Here is a 27,371-nt window from a genome sequence, read left to right on the forward strand (position 1 = left end):
TATGTCGAAACATTAATCACAATAACATTACGTTGCAAGAGCATAACATTCCCGCCAAGTAGCGTATTTATCATTTATAGGTTGTAACCTCCCCACTACATTTTGTTTCCGTATGGAATTGAGCCCAACTTGACCTCCCACTCTATAAAACCTACGTATTACTGAAAGCTATGTCCGCACGAACTGTTATCCTTCCTAAACTCGTATGATAAACTTTGACTAAACAGAACCTAATATGATCTGAACTGTAAATGAACTGAATGCAACTTGTCTTTATGTTAAATGCGAAATTATCTGGCCGTAATCAAAATTTCCACTTACGTAGCGTCTTGACAACATTGTTGCAGATTTCTCCAAAGCATAACAACAAACAGTAAGCAGGCAGCAGCTAAGCTAGGTTTAGGTTTATAAATACATATTCGAACTGTTGCATGTGTTAATATGCACTCCTGGAAATTGAAATAAGAACACCGTGAATTCATTGTCCCAGGAAGGGGAAACTTTATTGACACATTCCTGGGGTCAGATACATCACATGATCACACTGACAGAACCACAGGCACATAGACACAGGCAACAGAGCATGCACAATGTCGGCACTAGTACAGTGTATATCCACCTTTCGCAGCAATGCAGGCTGCTATTCTCCCATGGAGACGATCGTAGAGATGCTGGATGTAGTCCTGTGGAACGGCTTGCCATGCCATTTCCACTTGGCGCCTCAGTTGGACCAGCGTTCGTGCTGGACGTGCAGACCGCGTGAGACGACGCTTCATCCAGTCCCAAACATGCTCAATGGGGGACAGATCCGGAGATCTTGCTGGCCAGAGCACGTTGGGTGGCATGGGATACATGCGGACGTGCATTGTCCTGTTGGAACAGCAAGTTCCCTTGCCGGTCTAGGAATGGTAGAACGATGGGTTCGATGACGGTTTGGATGTACCGTGCACTATTCAGTGTCCCCTCGACGATCACCAGTGGTGTACGGCCAGTGTAGGAGATCGCTCCCCACACCATGATGCCGGGTGTTGGCCCTGTGTGCCTCGGTCGTATGTAGTCCTGATTGTGGCGCTCACCTGCACGGCGCCAAACACGCATACGACCATCATTGGCACCAAGGTAGAAGCGACTCTCATCGCTGAAGACGACACATCTCCATTCGTCCCTCCATTCACGCCTGTCGCGACACCACTGGAGGCGGGCTGCACGATGTTGGGGCGTGAGCGGAAGACGGCCTAACGGTGTGCGGGACCGTAGCCCAGCTTCATGGAGACGGTTGCGAATGGTCCTCGCCGATACCCCAGGAGCAACAGTGTCTCTAATTTGCTGGGAAGTGGCGGTGCGGTCCCCTACGGCACTGCGTAGGATCCTACGGTCTTGGCGTGCATCCGTGCGTCGCTGCGGTCCGGTCCCAGGTCGACGGGCACGTGCACCTTCCGCCGACCACTGGCGACAACATCGATGTACTGTGGAGACCTCACGCCCCACGTGTTGAGCAATTCGGCGGTACGTCCACCCGGCCTCCCGCATGCCCACTATACGCCCTCGCTCAAAGTCCGTCAACTGCACATACGGTTCACGTCCACGCTGTCGCGGCATGCTACCAGTGTTAAAGACTGCGATGGAGCTCCGTATGCCACGGCAAACTGGCTGACACTGACGGCGGCGGTGCACAAATGCTGCGCAGCTAGCGCCATTCGACGGCCAACACCGCGGTTCCTGGTGTGTCCGCTGTGCCGTGCGTGTGATCATTGTTTCTACAGCCCTCTCGCAGTGTCCGGAGCAAGTATGGTGGGTCTGACATACCGGTGTCAATGTGTTCTTTTTTCCATTTCCAGGAGTGTATAATGACAAACAGTGGGAAGTGGAGAGTAACTATTCTTATGAAATGTTATACCAAGACAACGATTTTAGGATGAAGTATATATTCAAAAAGACAGAGTAAAACTTAACGTAACGTAACGTTATCTTCACACGTAACAAAGGTCTCAACAATACTATGCTTAACAAAGTGAACAATGATTTAAAGAGGGTACAACGTTAACAGAGAATTTCTATAAAAATCAAACACCTTAATCAATTGATATGTTGATGCATGACACAGGGAAGTGGTGCGGTCTTTCTCTCAGCTCTGAGCAATTTAACTAGCTCACAATAATCATCCCTAGCTGATCAGTGCTCAAGCTCCTTCTCTTCAAAACATAACATTATCCATAATTTATGTTCTCTTCCGTTTCTGGAATATCCATCTTATTCATCTTTGCGGTGTTTTACATTATTTTACGTCTAACAGATACAATCACAAGTCAACACAGCACTACTGAATACGTCCATCAGCTACCACATTTCAGCTACATAGGTATCAGACTGCGCAGAGGCAAAGACTGCCACGACAACACTAAAGCTTATTTAATAGTAACGTAGCTTGCTCTCTCTCTGCTAAACACACGATGACATACAAAAACCAAAATGACATGACCGCCTTACAAGGTGTGTAGTGTCCACCACAGCTTCCCAGTAGGAAAAGCCTCCCACCAAATCGTTATTGCCGGCCTCTGTGGCCGAGTGGTTCTAGGCACTTCAGTCCAGAAACGCGCTGCTGCTACGGTCGCAGGTTCGAATCCTGCCTTGGGCACGGATGTGTGTGATGTCCTTAGGTTAGTTAGGTTTAAGTAGTTCTAAGTCTAGGGGACTGATGACCTCAGATGTTAAGTTCAAAAATGGTTCAAATGGCTCTGAGCACTATGGGACTTACGAGCTGAGGTCATTAGTCCCATAGACTTAGGACTACTTAAACCTAACTAACCTAAGGACATCACACACATCCATGCCCGAGGCAGGATTCGAACCTGCGACTGTAGCAGCAGCGCGTTTCTGGACTGAAGCGCCTAGAACCGCTCGGCCACAACGAGGTGTTAAGTCCCATAGTGCTTAGAGCCATTTGAACCAACATCGTTATTCGTCGAGGAATGAAGGGCGTAATTACAACTAAAAAGCCTTCGCATCTTTCATTTATGTCACGTACGTTCTTGCACGATAGTCGGTATTTGCCAGAGCAGAAAGAACTGATACCCCAACCAAGTCACCGACCCCTGCTAATTCGCTCGAAATCTCAAAAAATAGCTCTGAGCACTATGGGACTTAACTTCTAAGGTCATCAGTCCCCTAGAACTTAGAACTACTTAAACCTAACCAACCTAAGGACATCACACACATCCATGTCCGAGGCAGGATTCGAACCTGCGACCGTACCGGCCGCGCGGTTCCAGACTGTAGCGCCTAGAACCGCTCGGCTACCCCGGCCGGTTCGAAATCTCACCTCGCTCCGATAGCACTGTTCCATAGTTAAAAGGATGGCTGATCTTTCACCGGTCCCTGACTAGGTAGAGAGCTATCACAATGACAAAAATTGCACACTAACCTACGGGAGGAAATTTGGAGTATACTTGGACTGCACAAAGAAATTCCGAAGCATAACAGTTACAATTCATAGACATAAAATGACAGTCTATAAATATTCTCCTGTATATGTCCTTTAAGGTATTCCTACGATTGCTACGCTAGAAATACAACAGGGTAATGTGTCTGAGCCTTCGTTGATAGCACGTCTGTATGTCTGTTTCTCTCTCTCTCTCTCTCTCTCTCTCTCTCTCTCTTGCTCTCTCATCAGTATTTTTGTAGCATCCTATGAGTAAAATTACGAGCTATAAAAACTTCGCTTAAGTCACCTGGTAGAGAGTCTGGCCCGATAGCTGAGTGGTCAGCATGACGGATTGCCATCCCCTGGGCCCGGGTTCGATTCCCAGCTGGGTCGGGGATTTTCTCCGCTCAGGGACTGGGTGTTGTGCTGTCTTAATCATCATTTCCTCCTCTTCCGGCGCGCAGGTCGCCCAGTGTGGAGTCGAATGTAGTAAGACCTGCACCAAGGCGGCCGGACCTGTCCCGCAAGGGGCCTCCGCGTGCACTGACGCCACATGCTCGTTTCCATTTTCCCTGGTAGAGAACTCAATACAACTTTCCTGCATCTCTCTATTCCTAAATATCGGAAACAACTACTGCCTGCATGTTGACGCCGCCATATGTAGTGAACCCATGTAACACATCGAAGCAGTGTATGACTACAGTTGTGTACACAGCCATACACTTTGTTTTTCTACCATGACTTTCAGGTCTGTGTCAGTTGCTAAACCAACATTAACATGTTAAGATTCATTAGCTCTAACAGAAAGTGGGACATCACATGGTAAACTAGATTGTTCCCACAATACAAGAATTGTTGAAGTAAAAGACAGAGGCAGTGTTTCTTATTGGCAAATGTGGAAAACAATGCAACACGTGGAAACTGGAAGCGTTTGCAGCATTATGGAGCATTTCCAAAGAGCTGTCTCAAGGTGACGACTTCTACATTTAATCTCATCTTTCACAGTGACAGGGTAGAAGATGTTTCAGTGTCTCATTTTTGAAGAGGCTCAGACCATTGATTCCTCATATTGGTGGTGCATGTTGCACCTAGATATAGGACCTAGGTACCCTAGGAGGTAGCCAGCGAGACCTCAAAATCTATGGACACTGTATCTATTAATTTTATGACTTACGATACATAACTACATGTGGAACAAGAGGATATTCTGTAGGTCTGAAACCCATAGAGCACGAATACTATGCATCATCAGTTGTCAATCCCACTGGTGGAGGAATGAAATAATTTTCGTATACCCAGGCAAGCATGTAAATACCCACATCCCTCCATACTTTTGTCGTATTTTCATCAGTTTTACATATTCTCCGTCAATTTCGCGATTTTACCGGGTTTTCTGTAATCTCAGTACATTTTACACAATTATGCATTTTACACAATTATGCATTTTACACAATTACTCAAAGTCCAAACCACCGCTCTGGACAAGTTGTCACATAATCAAAACATATTATCACATCGATCTCATGATACTGTTAACCAATGACACTGCAGCATGGTTCAGTATCACTGCCAAACTACCCCTTCCATTACTTTGTGTTTCTGTATATCTGGTTGGAAAAATATAACACTTCCGTATTTTGAGTGGGGTCTTTGATGATATACAGATAATATCATCAACCTTTCTGAAGCAAATGATATTGAAATCTTAACTTTGGAAATCAAAGGCTGTACAGTCCGTATACAAACCACCGGACGTTGATCTGAAAATCAATCTACCTGGTAACTTTTATGGTCAACACACACAAATAGTGACTGGTGACTTCAACTGTCACAGCACCACGTCGGCCTATGAGCATGGTGATGAGAATGGTACACCATTACAAGAATGGGCGGAACGCAATCATCTGAGCCTTATACATGACCCTAAGCAACCTGCATCTTTCAACAGCGGCAGTTGGAAATGCGGATACAATCTCGATCTGATATTTTGCAGCGAGAACATCTCACAACAGTGCATAAAAACTGTCTGCAACCCTATTCCAAATACACAGCACAGACCGATCATGTGCGAAATTTACGCAGCAGTTAGACCACAGACAGTTCCGTTCAGAAGGAGGTTTAACTTCAGGAAAGCCAACTGGCCGAAGTTTACAGGTCCGCAGCTCGTGGTCGTGCGGTAGCGTTCTCGCTTCCCGCGCCCGGGTTCCCGGGTTCGATTCCCGGCGGGGTCAGGGATTTTCTCTGCCTCGTGATGACTGGGTGTTGTGTGCTGTCCTTAGGTTAGTTAGGTTTAAGTACTTCTAAGTTCTAGGGGAGTGATGACCATAGATGTTAAGTCCCATAGTGCTCAGAGCCATTTGAACCTTTTTTTTTTAAGTTTACAGAAACGCTGGACGGTGCAGTTCCCAATATTGAACCTTCACGTGACTCGTATGATATTTTTTTGAGGGCTGTAAAGAGGTGCTCCAGAATTGCAATTCCTCAGGGTTGTCGAACATCATACATTCCTGGTCTAACTTCAGAACTCAATGCTCAATTTACAGAGTATAAGGTACTATTCGAAGAAGATCCATTCGGCGAGATAACGCTATCGGCTGGGAATAAACTTATTGCATCTCTGAAACAATCCAAAAGGAATTCTTGGGTTAAAACAATGGAAGAACTTGATCTCATCAGAAACAGTCATAAAGCGTGGAGATTACTGAGACGCCTCAATAATGGCCCAACCAGATCCACAGCACACTGCAACATTACTGCAGATCAGATAGCACACCAACTGCTTATGAATGGGAAAGGAAGCCACAGAATCAAAGTTCCGAAAGTACAGCAAGAGGCCCAAGAACAAACGAGGGATCTGACTCTCCCATTCGCGATATCTGAATTAAACGAGGCTATTAAGGAGAGCAAAACTGGTAAAGCATCCGGTCTAGATGACCTCCGTATGGAGCAAATCAAGAATTTCGGCCCAGAAACAAGAAAGTGGATCCTGCAGCTTTTCGACAACTGCATGAACCAGTGCCAAATACCAAAGATCTGGCGAAAGGGCAGGGTGATAGCTCTTCTGAAACCTGGAAAAGAAGCAAATCATCCCAAGAATTTCAGACCAGTTAGCCTTTTGAGTCACCTTTATAAACTGTTCGAACGTATGATTCTGAATAGAATCCTACCAGTAATAGACCCTCTTCTCATTTCGTCCAAACAGAAGCTGCACAGGGCAACTTTTGAATCTCACTAAGTTTATAGAGGATGGCTTTGAAACCCGTCAAGTAACGGGCGTGGTCTTCGTGGATCTCACAGCAGCCTATGATACTGTTCATCATCGGTTACTCCATGCAAAATTATACAATATGATCAAGAACGCCCACTTCGCTAGACTACTCAGCACAATCCTCCAAAACCGCAGGTTTTTTGTTGAATTTCAAGGACAACGCAGTCGCTGGAGAGCGCAGAAAAATGGTCTACCTTAGGGAAGCGTCTTGGCTCCACTTCTCTTCAACATTTACACCAACGACCAGCCATTGACCCCAGGCACAAGGAGATTCTTATATGCAGATGACCTAGCCCTTGCTAACGCAGAGCTCATGCTTTGAAAGAGTGGAAGGAAACCTGACAACAGCACTTAGAACACTGTCAAGCTACTACAGTCGGCACAAACTCAGACCAAACCCTTCGAAGACACAAGTGTGTGCCTTTCATTTAAGGAACAGGGAAGCTAATCGTGAGCTACATATTGCATGGTCAGGCATCGAACTCCAGCATTATCACACACCTAAACACTTGGGAGTCACTCTCGATAGAACTCTGACATTCAAAAGGCACTGCAAGAACACCAAAATGAAAATCTCCGCTCGAAACAACCTAATTCGCAAACTAGCGGGGACACAGTGGGGATCACATCCACAAACTATTCGCTGTTCTGCAATGGTACTGAGCTTTTCTACTGCTGAATATGCTTCTCCAGTCTGGTACAGGTCATCTCATGCCAGACAAGTAGACATTGCTCTCAACGAAACCTGCAGGTTGATCGCAGGTTGCGTAAGACCTACCCCAACAGATAAGCTCTACTACCTGGCTGGAATAGCGCCACCATGGGTACGCAGAACAGTGGCTGCCAACAAGGAGAGACTGAAAGTGGAACAGGACAGTGCCCATCCACTGCACGGACATAATCCACCACAGCAACGGCTGAGATCGCGAAAGAGCTTCCTGAGAACATCCGAGAAGCTCACCATTTCACCAGTGAACTCAAGGCTGGAGTTATGGAAGATGTCGACGCCTCACCTGCAGACGCCAGAAGCTGAAGAACTACCAACTGGACACAACGAGAGCTGGCTGGTGTGGAAATCTTTAAACAGATTACAATCAGGAGTTGGACGATCCAGAGACAACCTGAAGAGATGGGGCTTCATAACAGAAGATACGTCCTGTGATTGTGGACAAGAACAAACCACAAACCACATGTTCCAGTGCCTTTTGTGCCCTACATCCTGCACGGAGATTGATCACCTGCAAGCCACTCCAAGCGCCTTGGAGGTTGCAAAGTACTGGACACATGTAATATAAATATAATTTGTATATTGATGTGTATGGCTACTGTAAATTTGTATGTTTCTGACTCGAGAATAAATAAAATTACTTTGTGAGGGTCACACACATGTGGACATATTATGTACCCTCTTACATTGCCTACATCATATAACACAAATACTGTTTCTTAGTATAGGAAATACCCATCAGCAGGGAACAGGTACTATAACTATGTTCCTCGGCCGAAACACTTTATAAATTCGGTAAGATTTTATTGCGACTAGCTATATCCCTCTATGTGGATTGGAGTCACAAAGTATTCTCTCGTTCATAGGATAAACTTGGAGTTTGAAAGATCTCACCAACACCTTTGACAATTACCACTCCAACGAACAAATCATATCCATAGCACCTGCTCTTTCAGCCTCCACATTTCACCATTAGCACTGTGCCATACACAATCTCTCTAGATGCATGCATGCTAATGAGGTTAGCGCTTCTTATTGGTGTATAGTAAATATGAGCCTGATACATTTGAGAGTGGTGTTGTGATACAACAGACTATTAAGAATAAGAAGAAACATATGGTTTATGTGTGATGGAGATCAATACAGAAGTAGTTTGAAACATGTTACGTAAAACACATGTGCTATCAATTCTGTAGTGTTGTTGTAGTGTTTGGATTCCATACCAAGAAGGTACTGGGAAGAGAGAAATGATGGTAGAACATAAATGCACACTCCTAATACTACATGGCTCTGCAATTAAGCATGCTACAATGTTAAAGCAGTATGATTTCCGATATAATAGTCACGTGGAATGAAACGTTATTAATACTCCAATGCAGGAAATATATTTCCAACGGCTGACATACATTTACTCTGCAAGTATTCTGTTCCACTTTAAGACAAAGAAACTGCTATGTGCTGCACCAAAGGCAAAAAAAGACGTAGTTTCTAAGGGATACATGCACTTTATAGCTTTCTGTAGGTGTATAGCGCCCACAGTGCACATCCGATTAAGGCTTGGAAATTATGCTGTGTTCGCATCAGTCCTATAAAATGATCGGAAAATGCATGAAATAAAGATCTCTTATGAGCAAATAGACAAAACGCAAAGCAGCGGCGTTTGACATGCGTGAAATGCGAAATTACATGCTATGCAGCACAAGTTATCACAGAACACACAACACCTCTCAATCTTATGTATGCACACGTTTTGCAGTACCTCATAATCCCCTGTCACTAACGTAAAACCACTGCAGTTATGAAACTGAGGACATCGACTCTTCGGTTTTCTGTCTGAGGTGTGGCAGAAAAATGGAGTAATTCACATACATCTTCATTTGTCTAGAAGAGGGTGCCGTAATAGCTTTTTCCATCGATTTGGTGGACTTCAATGTCAAATAATTTCCTAGAGCTAAGGAGAATTGAGACATATAGTCGGTGTGAGTGTGAACATACCACAATTCTTTCGGGTGCTATACACATATAAACGATAACTGCACAGCTTATCTGAAGTATGTATGTATTGGAGTGTAAAGTTATTTTGGACAGTGTTACGACATGTGCAAAGAAAATGATGTGAGTGGGATTCTGGCAGATCAGAAGGGAGGTATAGATCTGACAAGAAAAACTGCAATCTCAACACATCGATAGTCATAAATGAAAGGTTTTACGTGGAAAATTATGTCCAGTCATAAGAAGGTTATGGATTCACATGCGAAATAAATATTTCCAGAGTCACTGTCATTAGGAGGAGGTATTTCCCATACTTCGCTCTTTGTCGAATGTCACCAGATCCTCGCTACGATCGTAACATTTCATTTGAATTACCTTCATAAATATGTGGCTGGTTTCATAGGACGATTCTGCATGGCGTCTGGATGGTAGGCGGAGGTAGCCAGTGACCAGAACGAATGGACATACACTGCTTAAGGCGGTAGCCACTTCTTTCCCTCCTGAACTGGAGAGGCGGGATACAAGCGTGCTGTTGACCCAATCATGTTGCCCTCTGGGCAAGCGAATAGCGAACTCATACTCAGTATGTGTTGGGCAGGCTTCATGATTATGTGGGTTGCGAGTATACTCCGATTTTCATATGAATATTTGAGAAAATGGCGAGTATCTGTGCTGGACAATTTTATACCACCATTCTGCACATTTCCTATCTTTATGTCGTTGAGAGGGCGTCGGTTGTGATGTGTTGTTTGCATCGAGGTGGTGAAAAAAAAATTGTTCAAATGGCTCTGAGCACTATGGGACTTAACATCTTAGGTCATCAGTCCCCTAGAACTTAGAACTACTTAAACCTAACTAACTTAAGGACATCACACAACACCCAGCCATCACGAGGCAGAGAAAATCCCTGACCCCGCCGGGAATCGAACCCGGGAACCCGGGCGTGGGAAGCGAGAACGCTACCGCACGACCACGAGATGCGGGCAAGAGGTGGTGAAACACCGGTGCATGAGTCATTTGATCATTCTCTGGCTGAGGATCTGTTTCAAGTCCAAAAATTCAATCTTTCCTTGACGGTAGCAGAGCAGTGTAGTTGACAAAGTACCTTTGGCGATAATTTCAGTATTTCACGATTTGTAGATCACTTGTACATGGTTTGAATGTCAGTGCTATATGATTGCTGTGTGTTTATCTATTCGTACAAAATAGTTTTCCAGTGGAATTCTCGTAATTTGTCCGTCTGTAAAAAGTGGCGGATAGCGTTCGTACAACAGAGGAGCGATTTGGTGGCTAAATTCAGTAAGTACCAATCAGAATGCTCCATTCACAGGAAGTTTCATGGCGTCAGAAAGCCACAAGATATCCTTTGTGGGGCATAGGAGTCTCTATAGACTGGTTCGAACAATACAGGGGCAGAACAAGGTTCAAATGGCTCTGAGCACTATGCGACTTAACTGCTGAGGTCATCACTCCCCTAGAACTTAGAACTAATTAAACGTAACTATCCTAAGGACGTCACACACATCCATGCCCACGGCAGGATTCGAACCTGCGACCGTAGCGGTCGCACGGTTCCAAACTGTAGCGCCTAGAACCGCTCGGCCACTCAGGCCGGCGCAGAACAAGGCATCTACGGAAATTTCCGTGATGTCAGAGAGTCACATGATGTCTTCTTTGTTCGAGTGTTCAGAGACAGGTGCAGGCAGACCAGTCTCCTCTGGTTAGGACAAGTGGGATGCTGTCCCCCTAGCCGAGCGGTCTGAGGCGCTGCAGTCATGGACTGTGCGGTTGCTCCCGGCGGAGGTTCGAGTCCTCCGTCGGGCATGGGTGTGTGTGTTTGTCCTTAGGATAATTTAGGTTAAGTAGTGTGTAAGCTTAGGGACTGATGGCCTTAGCAGTTAATTCCCATAAGATTTCACACACATTTGAACATTTTTTTGAGCTGTCCCCCTTCTGCCATTGTAGCTTCGGAGTTTGCCACACCAGCAAATGAAGGACATCGAAAATTCACAGATAATTTCAACTATTTTTCTCGTGTGTAGGACAGTGCTTCGAATTCTAGGAGAATCTTTTACACATCCGATCTGTTGTGTATGTATGTTTCCTTGACGATCTGTTGTGGGTTTTGAAATATGTCATGAACTTTTACATATGTAATTGTTCCGATTTTCCTGTCTGTGCTTAGAAACCAATGTGGGTTTCCCATTGTAGAACTGTGCTTCAAAAAGTGAGGAAAATAAAAAATAAGTGCCTCAATATCCCTGACTCCAGCAGCAAATATAGACTGTCTCTCAAAGAAACCGGCAGAAAAGTGGTGAATGTTTTATTTTGAGTTACTGAGATATTTATTTATTTATTTCAAGTTGTAGGTAAAGGTAGCGCTCTGTGTAGAGTCATAATTTATTTTTAAGTCCACCTGTTACTAGTTTCAATTGGTACTGTGAATTTTCTTCCTAGCAGGATGACATCAGTTATCTGTGAGACCTTCAATTTTGAGCTGTATTGCGATTTTAGGCACTCGCTGTGTTGCACTATGCATGTAGTGTGTAATTAGGACCAACCTGTATGATTGATTATGTAATTAGGACTGATCTTTACAACAGAATCCCGCCAAAAATAAAGTACACTAACTTAACCTTCCACTCCTGCAACAGGACAGAGACTGAGCGTTTTCCACTATTTACAGAGGTTGGGTGGTGGTGGGGGCTGAGTGACATCATAGGACTGGACGAGGGATAGGGGGTTAAGTTAGATGAGGGGGTCCAAGTGGCCTATTTTCCCGTCAAAAATTTGAATTTCCCGCCCATTTTTCTGGGTTGAGGAGGGGAGGGGTAGGGTAGTGGTTTCCGAGAGGGGTGGTGGGAGAAGGGGACACATACTGGCCAGGGGAGGCTGATTGTGGCCAGAGTGGGAGGGCGGAATTAATTGATCAATTAATTTGATATCAAAAGTGCGCCAGAAACCATCTTATGCTACTACTCTCGTTCCGTTTTACACTGTCGAACCCCTTTCTAGTTCGAGAAATTCTAAGAAAATGTTTTAACTTTTATCAAGTCGCTTTCATCATCAAGCGCAACATCAGATCTGCCTCTCAGGAGCTTTTACCTTTCCTCAAACCAAACTGATCGTCATGTAACAGAACCCCCCCCCCCCCAATTTTCTTTCCCATTCTTCTGTATGTTATTCCTATCAGCAACTTTGATGCATGAGATGAGATGATTCTGTGATAGTTCTCGCTCTTATCTGTCATTGCTGTTTTCGGCATCCTGTGAATAATATTTATTTTTTCAAGAGCTGAACGGTTTGACCCCAGATTCATAGATTCTACAAATGAGCTTCTATAGTCGAATGTTATCTATACCTTCTGTCTTACTGATTGCAAATCTTCCAAAGCTCTGTTGAACCCTGACGCTAATACCTGATTCCTGTCTTCCATCTTGATTCCCATTTCTTCCTGTGTCACCTCAACTTGTACATAACTTTAATGTTCCCTCTTCATATATCCTCCGTCTCCTCTCTCTCGTCGTTTAACAGTAGAATTCCTTTTGCACTCTTTTCACTACAGATAATTTTAACTTTTCTTTGCTGAATCAGTTCTTTCAACGACCTTTACTTTTCCAGTGTTATGTGTTAGTAATGTAGTTTAAGTTAACTTCCTATCGTGTGGGTGGTTTAAGTAATTAAAGTTACCACACCAACTTTTTCTATGTGTATGATAGCCTGTCATTTGACAATTGTTCAAGGTTTCTTCTTCAGTATTGCTGTCATCGAGTGTCCTACGTGTTGCGCAGCTACGATCTCGCCGCAATCAGATGCACAACATGACACCTCTTAGTTTTATTGCACTCACCTGTCACCCTGACGACTAGATCAAGGAATGACGGCATCCCCTTCACATGATACGTTTGACTGTTCAGTTAGTCGTGTGAATAGGCAACACAGCAGCTCCATCCACCTCATCTCCTCATAAATCCACATCGTCGAGTGTTTTTCTTCTCTCGTTTTATGACGGTATTTTCAGTTCCAACTACAGATCTGCAGTGTCTCTTCACATCAGTGCCCAATTTTGAGATTACTTTTTCGTTTCTGATACCTTCCACATTATTGGACTCTATGAAATATTCTCTATTGAAGTAATATTATTACTTTTATCACATCGAAGACAGACTCCAACGAAAAATTATACTGAGGTGACAAAACTCATGGGATACCTCCCAATATCGTGTCGGACCTCCTCATGCCCAGCGTAGCTCTGCAATTCGACGTGGTATGAACTCAACAAGTCGTTCAATGTGCCCTGCAGAAATACGATTGTTGAGCCATATTACCTCTATAGCCGTCCACAATTGCGAAAGCGTTATCGGTGCAGGATTTTATGCACGAACCGACCTCTCGATTATGTCCGATAAATGTTCGATGAGATTCATGCCGGGAGATCTGGGTCGATAAAACATTCGCTCAGATTGTCCAGAACCAACCAACTACGAACAATTGTGTCCCGGTGTCTTGGAGCATTTCCAACCATAAAATTTCCATCTCTGTTTGCGAACATAAAGTCCATGAATGTCTACATTCGTCTCCAAGTAGTCGAATATGACCATTTCCAGTGAATGTTCGGTTCAGTTGGACCAGAGGACCCAGTCCATCCCATGTAAACACGGCCCACACCATTGTGGACCCACAACCAACTCGCACAGGGCCTTGTTGACAATTTGGGTCCATGGCTTCGTGGGGTCTACGACACACCAGAACCCTACCGTCAGCTCTTACCAGCTCGAAGCGGCGCTCATCTGACCAGGCCACGGTTTTCCAGTCGTATGGTCACAAGACCAGGAGAGGCGCTGCAGGCGATCTCTTGCTGTTAGGAAAGATACTGTCCTTAAGGAAATGTTCCTCGTACGTCTCATGTTGATTTCTGCGGTTATTTCATGCAGTGTCGCTCGTCTGTTAGCATTGACAACTCTATGCAAATGCGGTTGCTCTAGCTTAAGTGAAGGCCGTCGGCGATTGTGGTGTCCGTGGTGAGATGTAATGCCTCAAACCTGGAATTCTCGGCACAATCTTACCACTGTGTAAGAGGTCCGAGCAGATGCAATGTTATGTAAGAGGTCCGAGCAGATGTAATTTTATGTAAGAAGTCTGAGCAGATGTAATTTCGATGTATTGCTAATGCGCTGCCTGCGATATGCAAGGTATAGGAGAATCGCTGACCAGAGAGCAGTGTTGAAATGAAATGAAATGTCGTGTGGCTAAGGCCCCCCGTCGGGTAGACCGTTCGCCTGGTGCAGGTCTTTCGATTTGACGCCACTTCGACGACCTGCGCGTTGATGGGGATGAAATGATGATGATTAGGACAACACAACACCCAGTCCCTGAGCGGAGAAAATCTCCGACCCAGCCGGGAATCGAACCCGGGACCTTAGGATCATTCCGTCACGCTGACCACTCAGCTACCGGGGCCGGACAGCAGTGTTAACTGAGTAGGAACTGTGTAGCTGTAGCAGTAAGGTGCTAGTCTGCGCTTGTCTGCAGTCTGCTCTGGTGTGGTATAGTGTATCATGCTGGCTGGGCCGGTCGCGGTGCAGCGATGCCGGAGCCTGAGTATTATTGTATAAGGTAAAAAGCAGCCTAGCGCATATCTAGTAATGTATCTGAATTCCCATGTAAATGTTTTAAAAATGTCCTAATAATAATCTTCGTGATATAAAGTAATTTCTAACAAACATTCATTTCAATTTAAAGAATTTACTAATTTCTTCAATCCATGATTATTCCTGTTGTTGCAAAAAAAAAAAAAAAAAAAACAGTTGCTTCCTTTCATAAATGACAAATCTATCGGCCAGCATTGCACAGAGCTGTGCCGGAAAAATTTTAGGTAAGAGCAGAAATATTCGCCGTTTTCATTGAGGTAAGAATTTTTCCTTTTTTTTATTCAGAATGATCTTACAGGGCCATGACGCAGCACTGCTGTCGTCCAAAATTTACCAGGTTACTGAATTTATTTTTTATTACGAGGTTTAGGAATTCTTCTGCGTCGAGCTTACATTAAATGAGAAAAGAATTTTGTGGGTACATTAAATGTGAATGAATTTCCGTAGGGAGGTTATAAATGGGAACCAATTTTGTTCTGAAGTTACACTAAAAAAAATTAGAATCATATTCATATTATTATTATTCATTTTACTAAATTTTGTGGGGAGGTTACACTTGTCTCAGAATCTTTATCCATAATATTCATTTTATTATTTTTTGTGGGGAGGTTACACTTGAATCAGAATCATATTCATATTATTATTTTATTTTGTGGGGAGGTTACAACTGCGTATCACTGAATATTATATACTCTAAAGATTTCCGAAATGGAATGTCCTATGTGTCTAGCTAGCTCCACTTACCGTTCCACGTTCAAAGTCTGTTAACTCCCGTCGTGCGACTATAATCACGTCCGAGACCTTTTCATGTAAATCACCTGAGTGCAAACGGTCGCTCCGCCAATGCAGTGCCCTGTTACACTGAGAATCCAAAACATTACGACCACTGCCCACTTCGAGGTTGGATGCCGCCTGGTGACGTTGCAGTCACGTGGCAAGCAATGGAAAACATGTAATCGCGACAGAGACGGATGGGGTATCACCCTAGCGAAGATATGAGCTGCAAATAAGGAAGTCCAATTTTTATTACTCAAAGCCTATGAACGATTATCTCGAAAACCGCGAAACTGGTCGAATGTTAACGTGTTAATGTCATATCTACCGAAAGAGGTAGAAGGACAGCGAACCTACCATTACGCGTTAAATGGTTGAACGTCCACGACTCTTCACAGAACGTGGGTTTCGGAGGCTCGTCTGCCCTGTAAAGTAGTATACATGGTGATCTGTGTCATCTCTGCATAAAGAGAACAATGCTGGTACACTCACAAGTGTTTCAGAGCACACCGTTCATCGTACATTGTTGTACATGAAGCTCTGCAGCAGATCATGCCTAGGTGTTCACACGTTGATCCAACGACATCTTCAATTACGGTTGCACTGGGAATGGGACCATCGGGATTGGACAGTCGATTAATGGAAATGCCTCGGCTTTTCGGGTGAATTACATTTTTGCTATACCAGGTCGATGGTCCTCTCAAAAAATAACCATCACCAACGCGAAATGCGGCTTGAAACGTGCAGTGCCAGCGCAAGCTGGTGGGAGCAGTATTATGCTACGGAATAGATTCTGCTGTGCTTACGTGCGACCTGTGGTAGTAACCGAAGACACGCTGACAGCTGAGAGCCACCTTCATGCTTAATGTCGTTCCCGACGGCGATGTCATCTTTCAGCGGTATAATTGTCCGCCTCTCTGAGCCAGAATCGGCCTACAGCAGCATTGTAGTGAACTAGCGCTGATGTCTCGGCGACCAATTTCGCCTGATGTAAGTCCTATGGAACCCATCTATGTGACTATCGGGCGCCATCACAGCGTACGCAAACCAGTCGGACCGTCATTTAGGCGAATTACATGACCCCTGTGTAGACATCTAACGCCACATACCTCCACAAACCTACCAACAAACTGTCCGATCTGTGATACGCAGAATTAGTGATGTATTTCGTTCCCAAAACAAGCTATTAAGTAGGTGGTCATAATTTTTTGAATAATCAGTGTATGCCTTGTATACGCGACACTACCGACATCTGTGTATGTGTAAAGCGTTATCCTATGACTTTAGTCACCTCAACTTACTAAGTCGGAGATGCTGGACGAAAGAAAGCTACAATATCTATCTGCTTTCTCACGTCCCCCAACTCAGGCCATGAGTGGCCCGTCAGCAGTGGAACACATGGGCAGACTCCATGATCGACCGAGCAACACAAAGGAGCTGCATCTCCCATAGCAGGTTCACATCTTCACTTGTATTCGCACCACTGTCGTGACTTTGTTCGCTTATACTGTATTTGAAAGTTGGTAGAATTTGGCGTACGTTACGTTTAGTTATACTACTTGTCTTGTTGCCAATCTCTCGTTTTGGGTCTACTCTTGGATAAGTGTGTTTCTCGAACGACATTTTTCCATTCATGATTCGGCGGGATTCAACTACTTCCTGTCCGAGGCACTTATACGTTCATTTCTTACACGCACAGTATGCGAGGACGTAGCGTGCAAGTGTTACTCGAAGATGAAGAGGTTAGCACAGGGGAGAATTCGTGGCGGGCCGCATCAGACAGTCAGAAGACTGATGACCAAAAAAGAAAAGTGTGGGTTTCTGCGACGTGTGTCTGTTTAATTACATTGCCCCGGGTTGTACTGCCGCGCAATGTGCAATGTGCAAAGTTCAAGATCAACTGCCTTCATCAATCCTCTGTAGGTCCTTCTGCAAGTCATTCCTTTCTTCTGGAGTTGCTATCTTCTTATAAATAACCGCGAACGGCTTTGAGGAGCTTCCGACGCATTCTGCAAGATCATTTATGTACACTGTAAACAGTAACAGTCCTAACACACTTTTTTAGGGTACTCCCGAAATTACCTTTACATCTGTCGACTTCGTTAACTCATTCCAGTGTTTGGCTCAACGCATGTATGAGAAAATTTTCTTTTCCTTCTGTTACGAAATTTACGAGGTCCTACCAACGTTTTGGTTTCATAGATTTTTAACCTTCATGGTTGTATTACAAATATTTTGACGGCAGGAAGGGCATCCGGCCCCCCCTTAAATTAACCTTGACAAATCCGATTAACCATGCCGACCCTGCGTCATTGCGGGAAAAAGGTACAAGCAAAAGAAAGAAAAAGAAGGAAAAGAGAGGTTGTATTACAAACATTTGCTCCAGATAGCACACATATCGTAAAATCAAAGCTTTTATGCGTTTACTAAGAGAAATAACATTCCATCTAATAAATAATTTCTATAGATCTGTTTATTATACACTCCTGGAAATTGAAATAAGAACACCGTGAATTCATTATCCCAGGAAGGGGAAACTTTATTGACACATTCCTGGGGTCAGATACATCACATGATCACACTGACAGAACCACAGGCACATAGAGACAGGCAACAGAGCATGCACAATGTCGGCACTAGTACAGTGTATATCCACCTTTCGCAGCAATGCAGGCTGCTATTCTCCCATGGAGACGATCGTAGAGATGCTGGATGTAGTCCTGTGGAACGGCTTGCCATGCCATTTCCACCTGGCGCCTCAGTTGGACCAGCGTTCGTGCTGGACGTGCAGACCGCGTGAGACGACGCTTCATCCAGTCCCAAACATGCTAAATGGGGGACAGATCCGGAGATCTTGCTGGCCAGGGTAGTTGACTTACACCTTCTAGAGCACGTTGGGTGGCACGGGATACATGCGGACGTGCATTGTCCTGTTGGAACAGCAAGTTCCCTTGCCGGTCTAGGAATGGTAGAACGATGGGTTCGATGACGGTTTGGATGTACCGTGCACTATTCAGTGTCCCCTCGACGATCACCAGTGGTGTACGGCCAGTGTAGGAGATCGCTCCCCACACCATGATGCCGGGTGTTGGTCCTGTGTGCCTCGGTCGTATGCAGTCCTAATTGTGGCGCTCACCTGCACGGCGCCAAACACGCATACGACCATCATTGGAACCAAGGCAGAAGCGACTCTCATCGCTGAAGACGACACGGCCCCATTCGTCCCTCCATTCACGCCTGTCGCGACAGCACTGGAGGCGGGCTGCACGATGTTGGGGCGTGAGCGGAAGACGGCCTAACGGTGTGCGGGACCGTAGCCCAGCTTCATGGAGACGGTTGCGAATGGTCCTCGCCGATACCCCAGGAGCAACAGTGTCCCTAATTTGCTGGGAAGTGGCGGTGCGGTCCCCTACGGCACTGCGTAGGATCCTACGGTCTTGGCGTGCATCCGTGCGTCGCTGCGGTCCGGTCCCAGGTCGACGGGCACGTGCACCTTCCGCCGACCACTGGCGACAACATCGATGTACTGTGGAGACCTCACGCCCCACGTGTTGAGCAATTCGGCGGTACGTCCACCCGGCCTCCCGCATGCCCACTATACGCCCTCGCTCAAAGTCCGTCAACTGCACATACGGTTCACGTCCACGCTGTCGCGGCATGCTACCAGTGTTAAAGACTGCGATGGAGCTCCGTATGCCACGGCAAACTGGCTGACACTGACGGCGGCGGTGCACAAATGCTGCGCAGCTAGCGCCATTCGACGGCCAACACCGCGGTTCCTGGTGTGTCCGCTGTGCCGTGCGTGTGATCATTGCTTGTACAGCCCTCTCGCAGTGTCCGGAGCAAGTATGGTGGGTCTGACACACCGGTGTCAATGTGTTCTTTTTTCCATTTCCAGGAGTGTATTATCATTCTAATGCAATTTTTCAATTCTGAGATAAATTGATTGCAATGGCCAAAAGATAAAAAAAAATTTCCGATTTTAAAACTGAGCAGATATATTCCGTTCATATGAGTGGACCCAACGTGGTGCGAATACGTCTTCTACTATTTCCCACTTTCTGCAGCATACACCTATCACTCTCACAAATCTCGCCCAAATATTGCGTTAACGGAGCAAACTAGGGTGTTTGCTATATCCAGCTGCACTGTGGGGACGTTGAAAGGCCTATACACAGGGTAAAATTTTGCAAGAAAATTTTATATTGAACCAAAGATGGCCAAATGTAGTATCGATTGTGTAGTATTGTCGCTGCTCAACAGTGATCGTTGGTTCAAGGTGTTATAAGTAATGTACTAGAGTAACTTTAGATAGGGAGATGTAACGAAGATTCGCAAGTGTAAAGACGTGTTGTGCTGGATATATACCTACTCGCTATGGGCAGTAATGATTTTTTATTTGAATGATACTGTACTGGAAACAATTAAGGTAAAGAAAGATGTTTTGTTTCCAATGTAATGAGAGTATTCGTACGTGATAATTGAGACAATGTATAGCACTCACCTACAATGATTTTGTAAAGCTAATTGTTAATGTATAATCAGTTTATTGTGTGTTAATTGTGAACATTATTAATTTTGAAACAGTCAAAATACAAGTTTTAAAGTTAGTGCGTTATTGTTTCTTACCACAAATTAATACCAGTTTTTGAGATCCATGTCGTTTTTGATTAATTATTTTGCTCAAGAAGTTATTGTCTCAGTCATATTTTATTTAATTAAAATGTGTGCTAAGAAACAGCCTTGCACAATAGACATATGCTATACACAACTTAAAGTAATGACAGAGAGCAGTGCGAAGAGCGTTATCCTTGCACAGATAAAGATAAGAAATTTTATTATTTCAGGGATAACATCAATAAGCAGAGGGACCATTATTTTCAAATTGATCAAGTTTTTATTAGCAGAGCCAATTTCAAATCAATAGAGTTGCATCAGATTCAGTTTTTGTGTTATGTAAATTCATGCAGTTTTGGTTTCGTTCAAAGTTACTGACGGTTTACGTGCAAAGCGCATAAGTGACGAGATAAATTACATGTTGTCATGTCATTCCCATTCTAACAGATGTGTTGCAGATTACTGCCAGTTACGTTACTAAAAACGTACATGTTACAATGTAATGGTACGACTAGAGAGTAAATACCGACTAGTCCTTATCACCACAAAAATTACTTACTAGTGGTCGGCTGGCACTGTTCAGAAGAGAACAGAGTGGTCCACGCTGTACACTTACCTCTGGTGAGAGGAGAATGCATGAGATAGTGCACGCTTGCGCCCCCTGCACTCTCTCCAAAAATCGTCACGCTGTTGGGATCGCCACCAAAGGCTTCTACATTCTCTTTGACCCATCTGAGCGCCGCCACCTGGTCCTTGAGACCGTAATTCCCTGGGGCATTCTCGTCGCCAGTATTCAGAAAGCCTTAAACAAATGCAGACACATAAGGTTAAAATGATCTTTCCCCAAGACATTCATCTCACAATTCACAACAGTCTAGTCACCCTAATTAAACAGCAAAATACATTGGACTAACAGCCGACCAGAAACTAACGTGGAATCTCCACTTACTAACCGTCTAGAAGAAAGTCCGAAATAGAATAAAGCTACTAACAGGTCGGATACTGTCAGTAAGTCCTCCTACTATTATCCACACCTAATAGACTATCATCCATCTCGTTCTTACCTCTGCCAACGCAGCATGGACCTCAGCCGCACGTAAATTTTACCCCTACCACAAAACCCTAGAGCGCCATAATCTCCACGTTGCCTACCATACCCGTCTACCTTTCTTCACCCCTTTTCTGTCTGTTCTTGTCAGACAAATTGCTCCATCTCTTTTAATACCTGGAACACCTACCCCGCACCTACTGTAAGACGTCGTGGTCTCCTGACCTTCATTGCTTACATATTCCGCCCTCACAATCATATTCCGCACATCAAGACGCTTCATTCGAACCCAAATTTGATAAGATAAAGTCAATGTTGTATGAATTCATGTAAACGATATGCAAATAACTAATAAATCGCAAATACGCACCGAGATTGAAATACTCGAGGCTGACGTACACACACACATTCAAGACACGACGGCCGCAGGGGCTTTTAGTTAAGGAGACGCAAACCGCACGCCGGGGGACCGGTCCTTTCAGAGGATGACTCAGCCTATCTATGTCGGCCGGTGACCGCCCATAGAGCAGACAGCGTTTGTCGAGTGAAAGGAAGAACAACCCTGTGTTCGGCTTAAAAGTAAATTCCGCTACATTGTGTGGGAGCGCCCAGTCTACGCATTCTTTACAAATACAGCACGCAGTTTCAGAGATTTTCACAGGGAGACAGCAAACGTCAAACGCTACAGATTTACGGATTGGTCGCCTTAAACGAAACGTCATTCTCCCATTTTAGAAGAGCAATGCTGATGGGCAGACAATATTCCTGATGCCTTGAGCTGAAGGAGTAATGGAAGAGACCGAAAGATATACCCCTTAACATCTGGCGTGGAGAGGGGCCATTCCGTTGTCGCTCTTGGAGCGAGAGACACGTAACGAGAGCGTGCGCGCTCGTATGTGTACTCAAAGAGTGAGGAACAAGTCTCTTCTCAGTACTTCACTGGGAGAGCACCTCTGTTGAGAGCGTATTGGAGTGTGACTCTATATCGAGTCCTTGTGATTAAGCGTTGTTCACTGTGTTGGCCACCACACTTATTGTGCGGTGTAACGGACAGAGTTATAGTTAAACGCCTGCGAGCGAATTTTTGAGTGGCATTGCGGTGGACTGGTTATCTGACCTGTGTACCACGCCAACAGTTAGACTAGGGGCGAATAGGAGTCCTTGACTTCATCAAGGCGTAGGGAGAGTTTGATTGATGAAGGTCAATCCAGATAGGACGAGAGTTATCTTATTTGTCAGCAGCGAGCAGCGCAGACAGCAGTCATCGCAGCTTATGGTATTGTGCGCTACAGCTCTTGTGAGCCCCATATTTCCTCCACAACAGTACACTTCACTGCATTTCACACGTGACAGCCTTGACTGTATCTAGAAACATTCTAATGGATAATTATTCAAGTTGAGTAGGCGCAGCTGTCAGCCATTCTGTCAAGTCAATAACACTCTTAAACTTTGTATAGAAATTTCATTAGCGAATCCTATCCTTGAGAGATAACCGGAACCGGAAATAACTTGTTCAGTTCATAACTAAAGGTGCCATTGTGATTTCTCAGAATTTTAGCAAAATAAATAGTAATTTTCGTTAGTTTCATGTTTTTCTTACACTAACTAGCACTACTCCAGTACCCAAGTATCCCACTAGTTACGTAAGAAATTTTGTGAATTTTTGTGTCATTTCCTTACAGCAGACGACTCCAGAAGATATTTATTGCTGAAAGTTTTTCAGGCATTTCTATTTAGAACGTTAGGAGCGTCTGTCTGACTTCTGTAGTAGTGTGTGGGTGGAAATTGCATCTTGCAGGTGCCACAGGGTAAAGGATACATCTCAGATTAATCCGTTGCCCAGAATGACAGAATAGCACCCACATGCTCACACTATGTCTCCAATGAAACTGAGTCCAACGATCTATAATCTCCTCCATACATGAGAACCCTGGCCAGATTCCACTCCTATGTCAACAACTTCCACCTTACCTCCATCTTCACGCATTTAATACCCTTCCCCAACCGAATTTCAATCGTCTTCCCCTCACAGACTGTGAAACCAGCCCAAGGTCTATCCTGCCATACACCGTAACCAACCCTACCCATCTTATTCCATCCCTAATGAAGGCTCCAAACCTCCCCTTCCTCACCGAGCTGGATCAAAATCCTATTCTGAAGCTTGCACCCAGACTATCAGTTCCTTCGTACAATAACACCCTTCAACCTTCTCCATTCAACATTCTCCGTGATATCTCCCACAGCCCAAACCAAATTGCCGACTACCTAGAGCCCACATTACATCATCCTCACTGTGATTTTGAATGGACATCTCACCACCACCACCACCACCACCACCACCACCACCACCACCATCCTCATCATCATCTTTTCATAAACACATCAATCTGTATTATACAGGTAATAAACCATACCGATTTATTGTGTCATGGCCGAATGGATTTCACATTAAAACCCATCGTTTCGTCTCCATCTGCGGAAGACATATTCAAGGGCGAGCGTGGCTTCTTCGAGTGTCCGATTCACACTCTGGTTCGCTGCTGACTGAAGCAAAATTCCGTTTACGTGGGCTCCCACGCAGTAGTGCGACGTCGCATGCTTCGAACACCCGAACGCATTAGTCATTGTCGGCTGCCATCGTCCGCTATTGCTACTACCCCGTGCTAGAAGACTAGTACACATCTTTTTCAGCACCGGGATCAAGATGCCATTCAGTTTCACGCCTCGTCCTTATTAATGAAATCCCTGGTTGCAGAACTATCTCGACGTCCTCTCTGTATAGCGTTCCATGGTATCTGCTAGTGGCTGCCAGTACTTGAGTCCTATCAAGTGAATGTGGTGGTCTCCAGGCTACAGAGCAGTGGACCGAGTGACAGATCAGCTACTGCGGAATATCGATTCCTAACTTATGCCCTGTTCCTGCGTCTCCACTTCCCAAAGTCTACAAGTTCCCTGAAATCCCAGAAAGACATACATTCCGTCTCAAATTTTGCATTCACCTGTATTCTTAAACTCTCATCTTATAGCAATTCATCCATTTCTCATCTCTTCCTCTTCTCTTTAATCTCAAAATCGAGTGCTAACGCCCTGAAGCCTTCCCAATAATCATCAGTTCATTATTCTGCTGTGCCCTACATCCATATACACCTTCTATGAACCTCCATACCTCAGTCATACTCTCCCATTGGAACTCTCTCTAGGCAGTGTTGAGACTCGTCCCGATATGTATTCTTCCTCCAGCGCTAGTTAACAACGCTACGCCGCACCCCACCCTTATGCTTTCTCCTTCTCTGTATTCACCTCAAGCATATAATTTAGTTTATCTGTTTTATATAATTAAAACTTCGTTAAACATGTAAAACTTCTGGCTCAAGTATAGTGATACCCTCTTCTGCTGCCAGCCTCCCCCCTCCCCTCATGGATAACTGAAAAAACACAAATAAAAATGTTGATATGTAGAAGAAGCACTATTGCTTTGTGAAATTCAACAGTTGCAGCAGCTATTCTAATAACTACTTCATTTCTTTTCCTGAAATTGTTAAAACTGTAAAACAAATATAAGACATTTCACTGTCCAATGCAGCAGATGTACTGTTTTCGCAATTCTTGCTTGGTTGTCACTACCCTGTCAAACTGCACAAGAATCACTGTTGATGGTGTGTGTATACGAGGTGTGACTGGAAAGTTTTAAGAATGGGCTTGTAATTGCTCAATGGTGGTACTTGCATGTTACTGTGATGCATCTCCTTCAAAATAGTCCACTTCTGACTGAACACACCGACTCCAACAGTATTTCCACTTTTGGAAACATTCCTGGAAATTTTTTTCCTGAAGTGTGTTAAGGACACTCTCCGTATTTGCCTGGATGTCTTTAATCGAGTAAAATCGCTTCCCTTTCAGTGAAAATTTCAGTTTAGGAAACAGGCAGAAGTCCATAGGGTCCAAATCACGGGAATATGGTGGTTGTGGAAGCACAGGAAGTTTGAATTTCGTCAAAAATTCAACGTTGGGAAGGCATGATAAGCCAGAGCATTGTCGTGGTGTAGCACCCAACTCCTGTCTTTCCACAATGTAGGCCTTTCCTTCCGCACCTTTTCGCGAAAACACTCAATGACACATTTGTAGTATTCCTGGTTAAATGTCTGACATCCAGGGGTAAATTCATTATGCACAATACCGGTGGAAACGAACATTGTCTTCATCTTCGACCGACTTTGCCATGTTTTTTTCGGTTGTGGTGAACCTGGAGACTTCCACTGCGAAGACTGCACTTTGGTTTCATATCCATGCCCCCCCCCCCCCCCCCATGAACCATGGACCTTGCCGTTGGTGGGGAGGCTTGCGAGCCTCAGCGATACAGATAGCCGTACCGTAGGTACAACCACAATGGAGGGGTATCTGTTGAGAGGCCAGACAAACGTGTGGTTCCTGAAGAGGGGCAGCAGCCTTTTCAGTAGTTGCAAGGGCAACAGTCTGGATGATTGACTGATCTGGCCTTCTAACAATAACCAAAACGGCCTTGCTGTGCTGGTACTGCGAACGGCTGAAAGCAAGGGGAAACTACGGCCGTAATTTTTCCCGATGGCATGCAGCTTTACTGTATGATTAAATGATGATGGCGTCCTCTTGGGTAAAATATTCCGGAGGTAAAATAGTCCCCCATTCGGATCTCCGGGCGGGGACTACTCAAGAGGATGTCATTATCAGGAGAAAGAAAACTGGCGTTCTACGGATCGGAGCGTGGAATGTCAGATCCCTTAATCGGGCAGGTAGGTTAGAAAATTTAAAACGGGAAATGGATAGGTTAAAGTTAGATATAGTGGGAATTAGTGAAGTTCGGTGGCAGGAGGAACAAGATTTTTGGTCAGGTGAATACAAGGTTATAAATACAAAATCAAATAGGGGTAATGCAGGAGTAGGTTTAATAATGAATAGGAAAATATGAATATGGGTAAGCTACTACAAACAGCATAGTGAACGCATTATTGTGGCCAAGATAGATACGAAGAACACACCTACTACAGTAGTACAAGTTTATATGCCAACTAGCTCTGCAGATGACGAAGAAATTGAAGAAATGTATGATGAAATAAAAGAAATTATTCAGATAGTGAAGGGAGACGAAAATTTAATAGTGATGGGTGACTGGAATTCGAGTGTAGGAAAAGGGAGAGAAGGAAACGTAGCAGGTGAATATGGATTGGGGCTAAGAAATGAAAGAGGAAGCCGCCTGTTAGAATTTTGCACAGAGCACAATTTAATCATAGCTAACACTTGGTTTAAGAATCATGATAGAAGGTTGTATACATGGAAGAACCCTGGAGATACTAAAAGGTATAAGATAGATTATATAATGGTAAGACAGAGATTTAGGAACCAGGTTTTTAATTGTAAGACATTTCCAGGGGCAGATGTGGACTCTGACCACAATCTATTGGTTATGACCTGTAGATTAAAACTGAAGAAACTGCAAAAAGGTGGGAATTTAAGGAGATGGGACCTGGATAAACTGAAAGAACCAGAGGTTGTACAGAGTTTCAGGGAGAGCATAAGGGAACAATTGACAGGAATGGGGGAAAGAAATACAGTAGAAGAAGAATGGGCAGCTTTGAGGGATGAAGTAGTGAAGGCAGCAGAGGATCAAGTAGGTAAAAAGACGAGGGCTAGTAGAAATCCTTGGGTAACAGAAGAAATATTGAATTTAATTGATGAAAGGAGAAAATATAAAAATGCAGTAAATGAAGCAGGCAAAAAGGAATACAAACGTCTCAAAAATGAGATCGACAGGAAGTGCAAAATGGCTAAGCAGGGATGGCTAGAGGACAAATGTAAGGATGTAGAGGCTTATCTCACTAGGGGTAAGAACGATACTG

General features: G+C 44.5%; 1 protein-coding gene across 2 annotated transcripts in view; it reads right to left on the minus strand.

Moving 5' to 3' along the window:
- Positions 1–27,371, minus strand: part of LOC126174799 (juvenile hormone esterase-like) — a 257,536-nt gene that overhangs the window by 204,973 nt on the left and 25,192 nt on the right. For both annotated transcript variants that reach the window (XM_049921171.1, XM_049921170.1), the window contains exon 4: positions 21,067–21,252. In XM_049921171.1, coding sequence (XP_049777128.1) covers positions 21,067–21,252 — 186 coding nt within the window. The remainder of the gene's footprint in view (positions 1–21,066; positions 21,253–27,371) is intronic.

Source organism: Schistocerca cancellata, chromosome 3, assembly GCF_023864275.1.
Source record: "Schistocerca cancellata isolate TAMUIC-IGC-003103 chromosome 3, iqSchCanc2.1, whole genome shotgun sequence".
Lineage (NCBI taxonomy): Eukaryota > Metazoa > Arthropoda > Insecta > Orthoptera > Acrididae > Schistocerca > Schistocerca cancellata.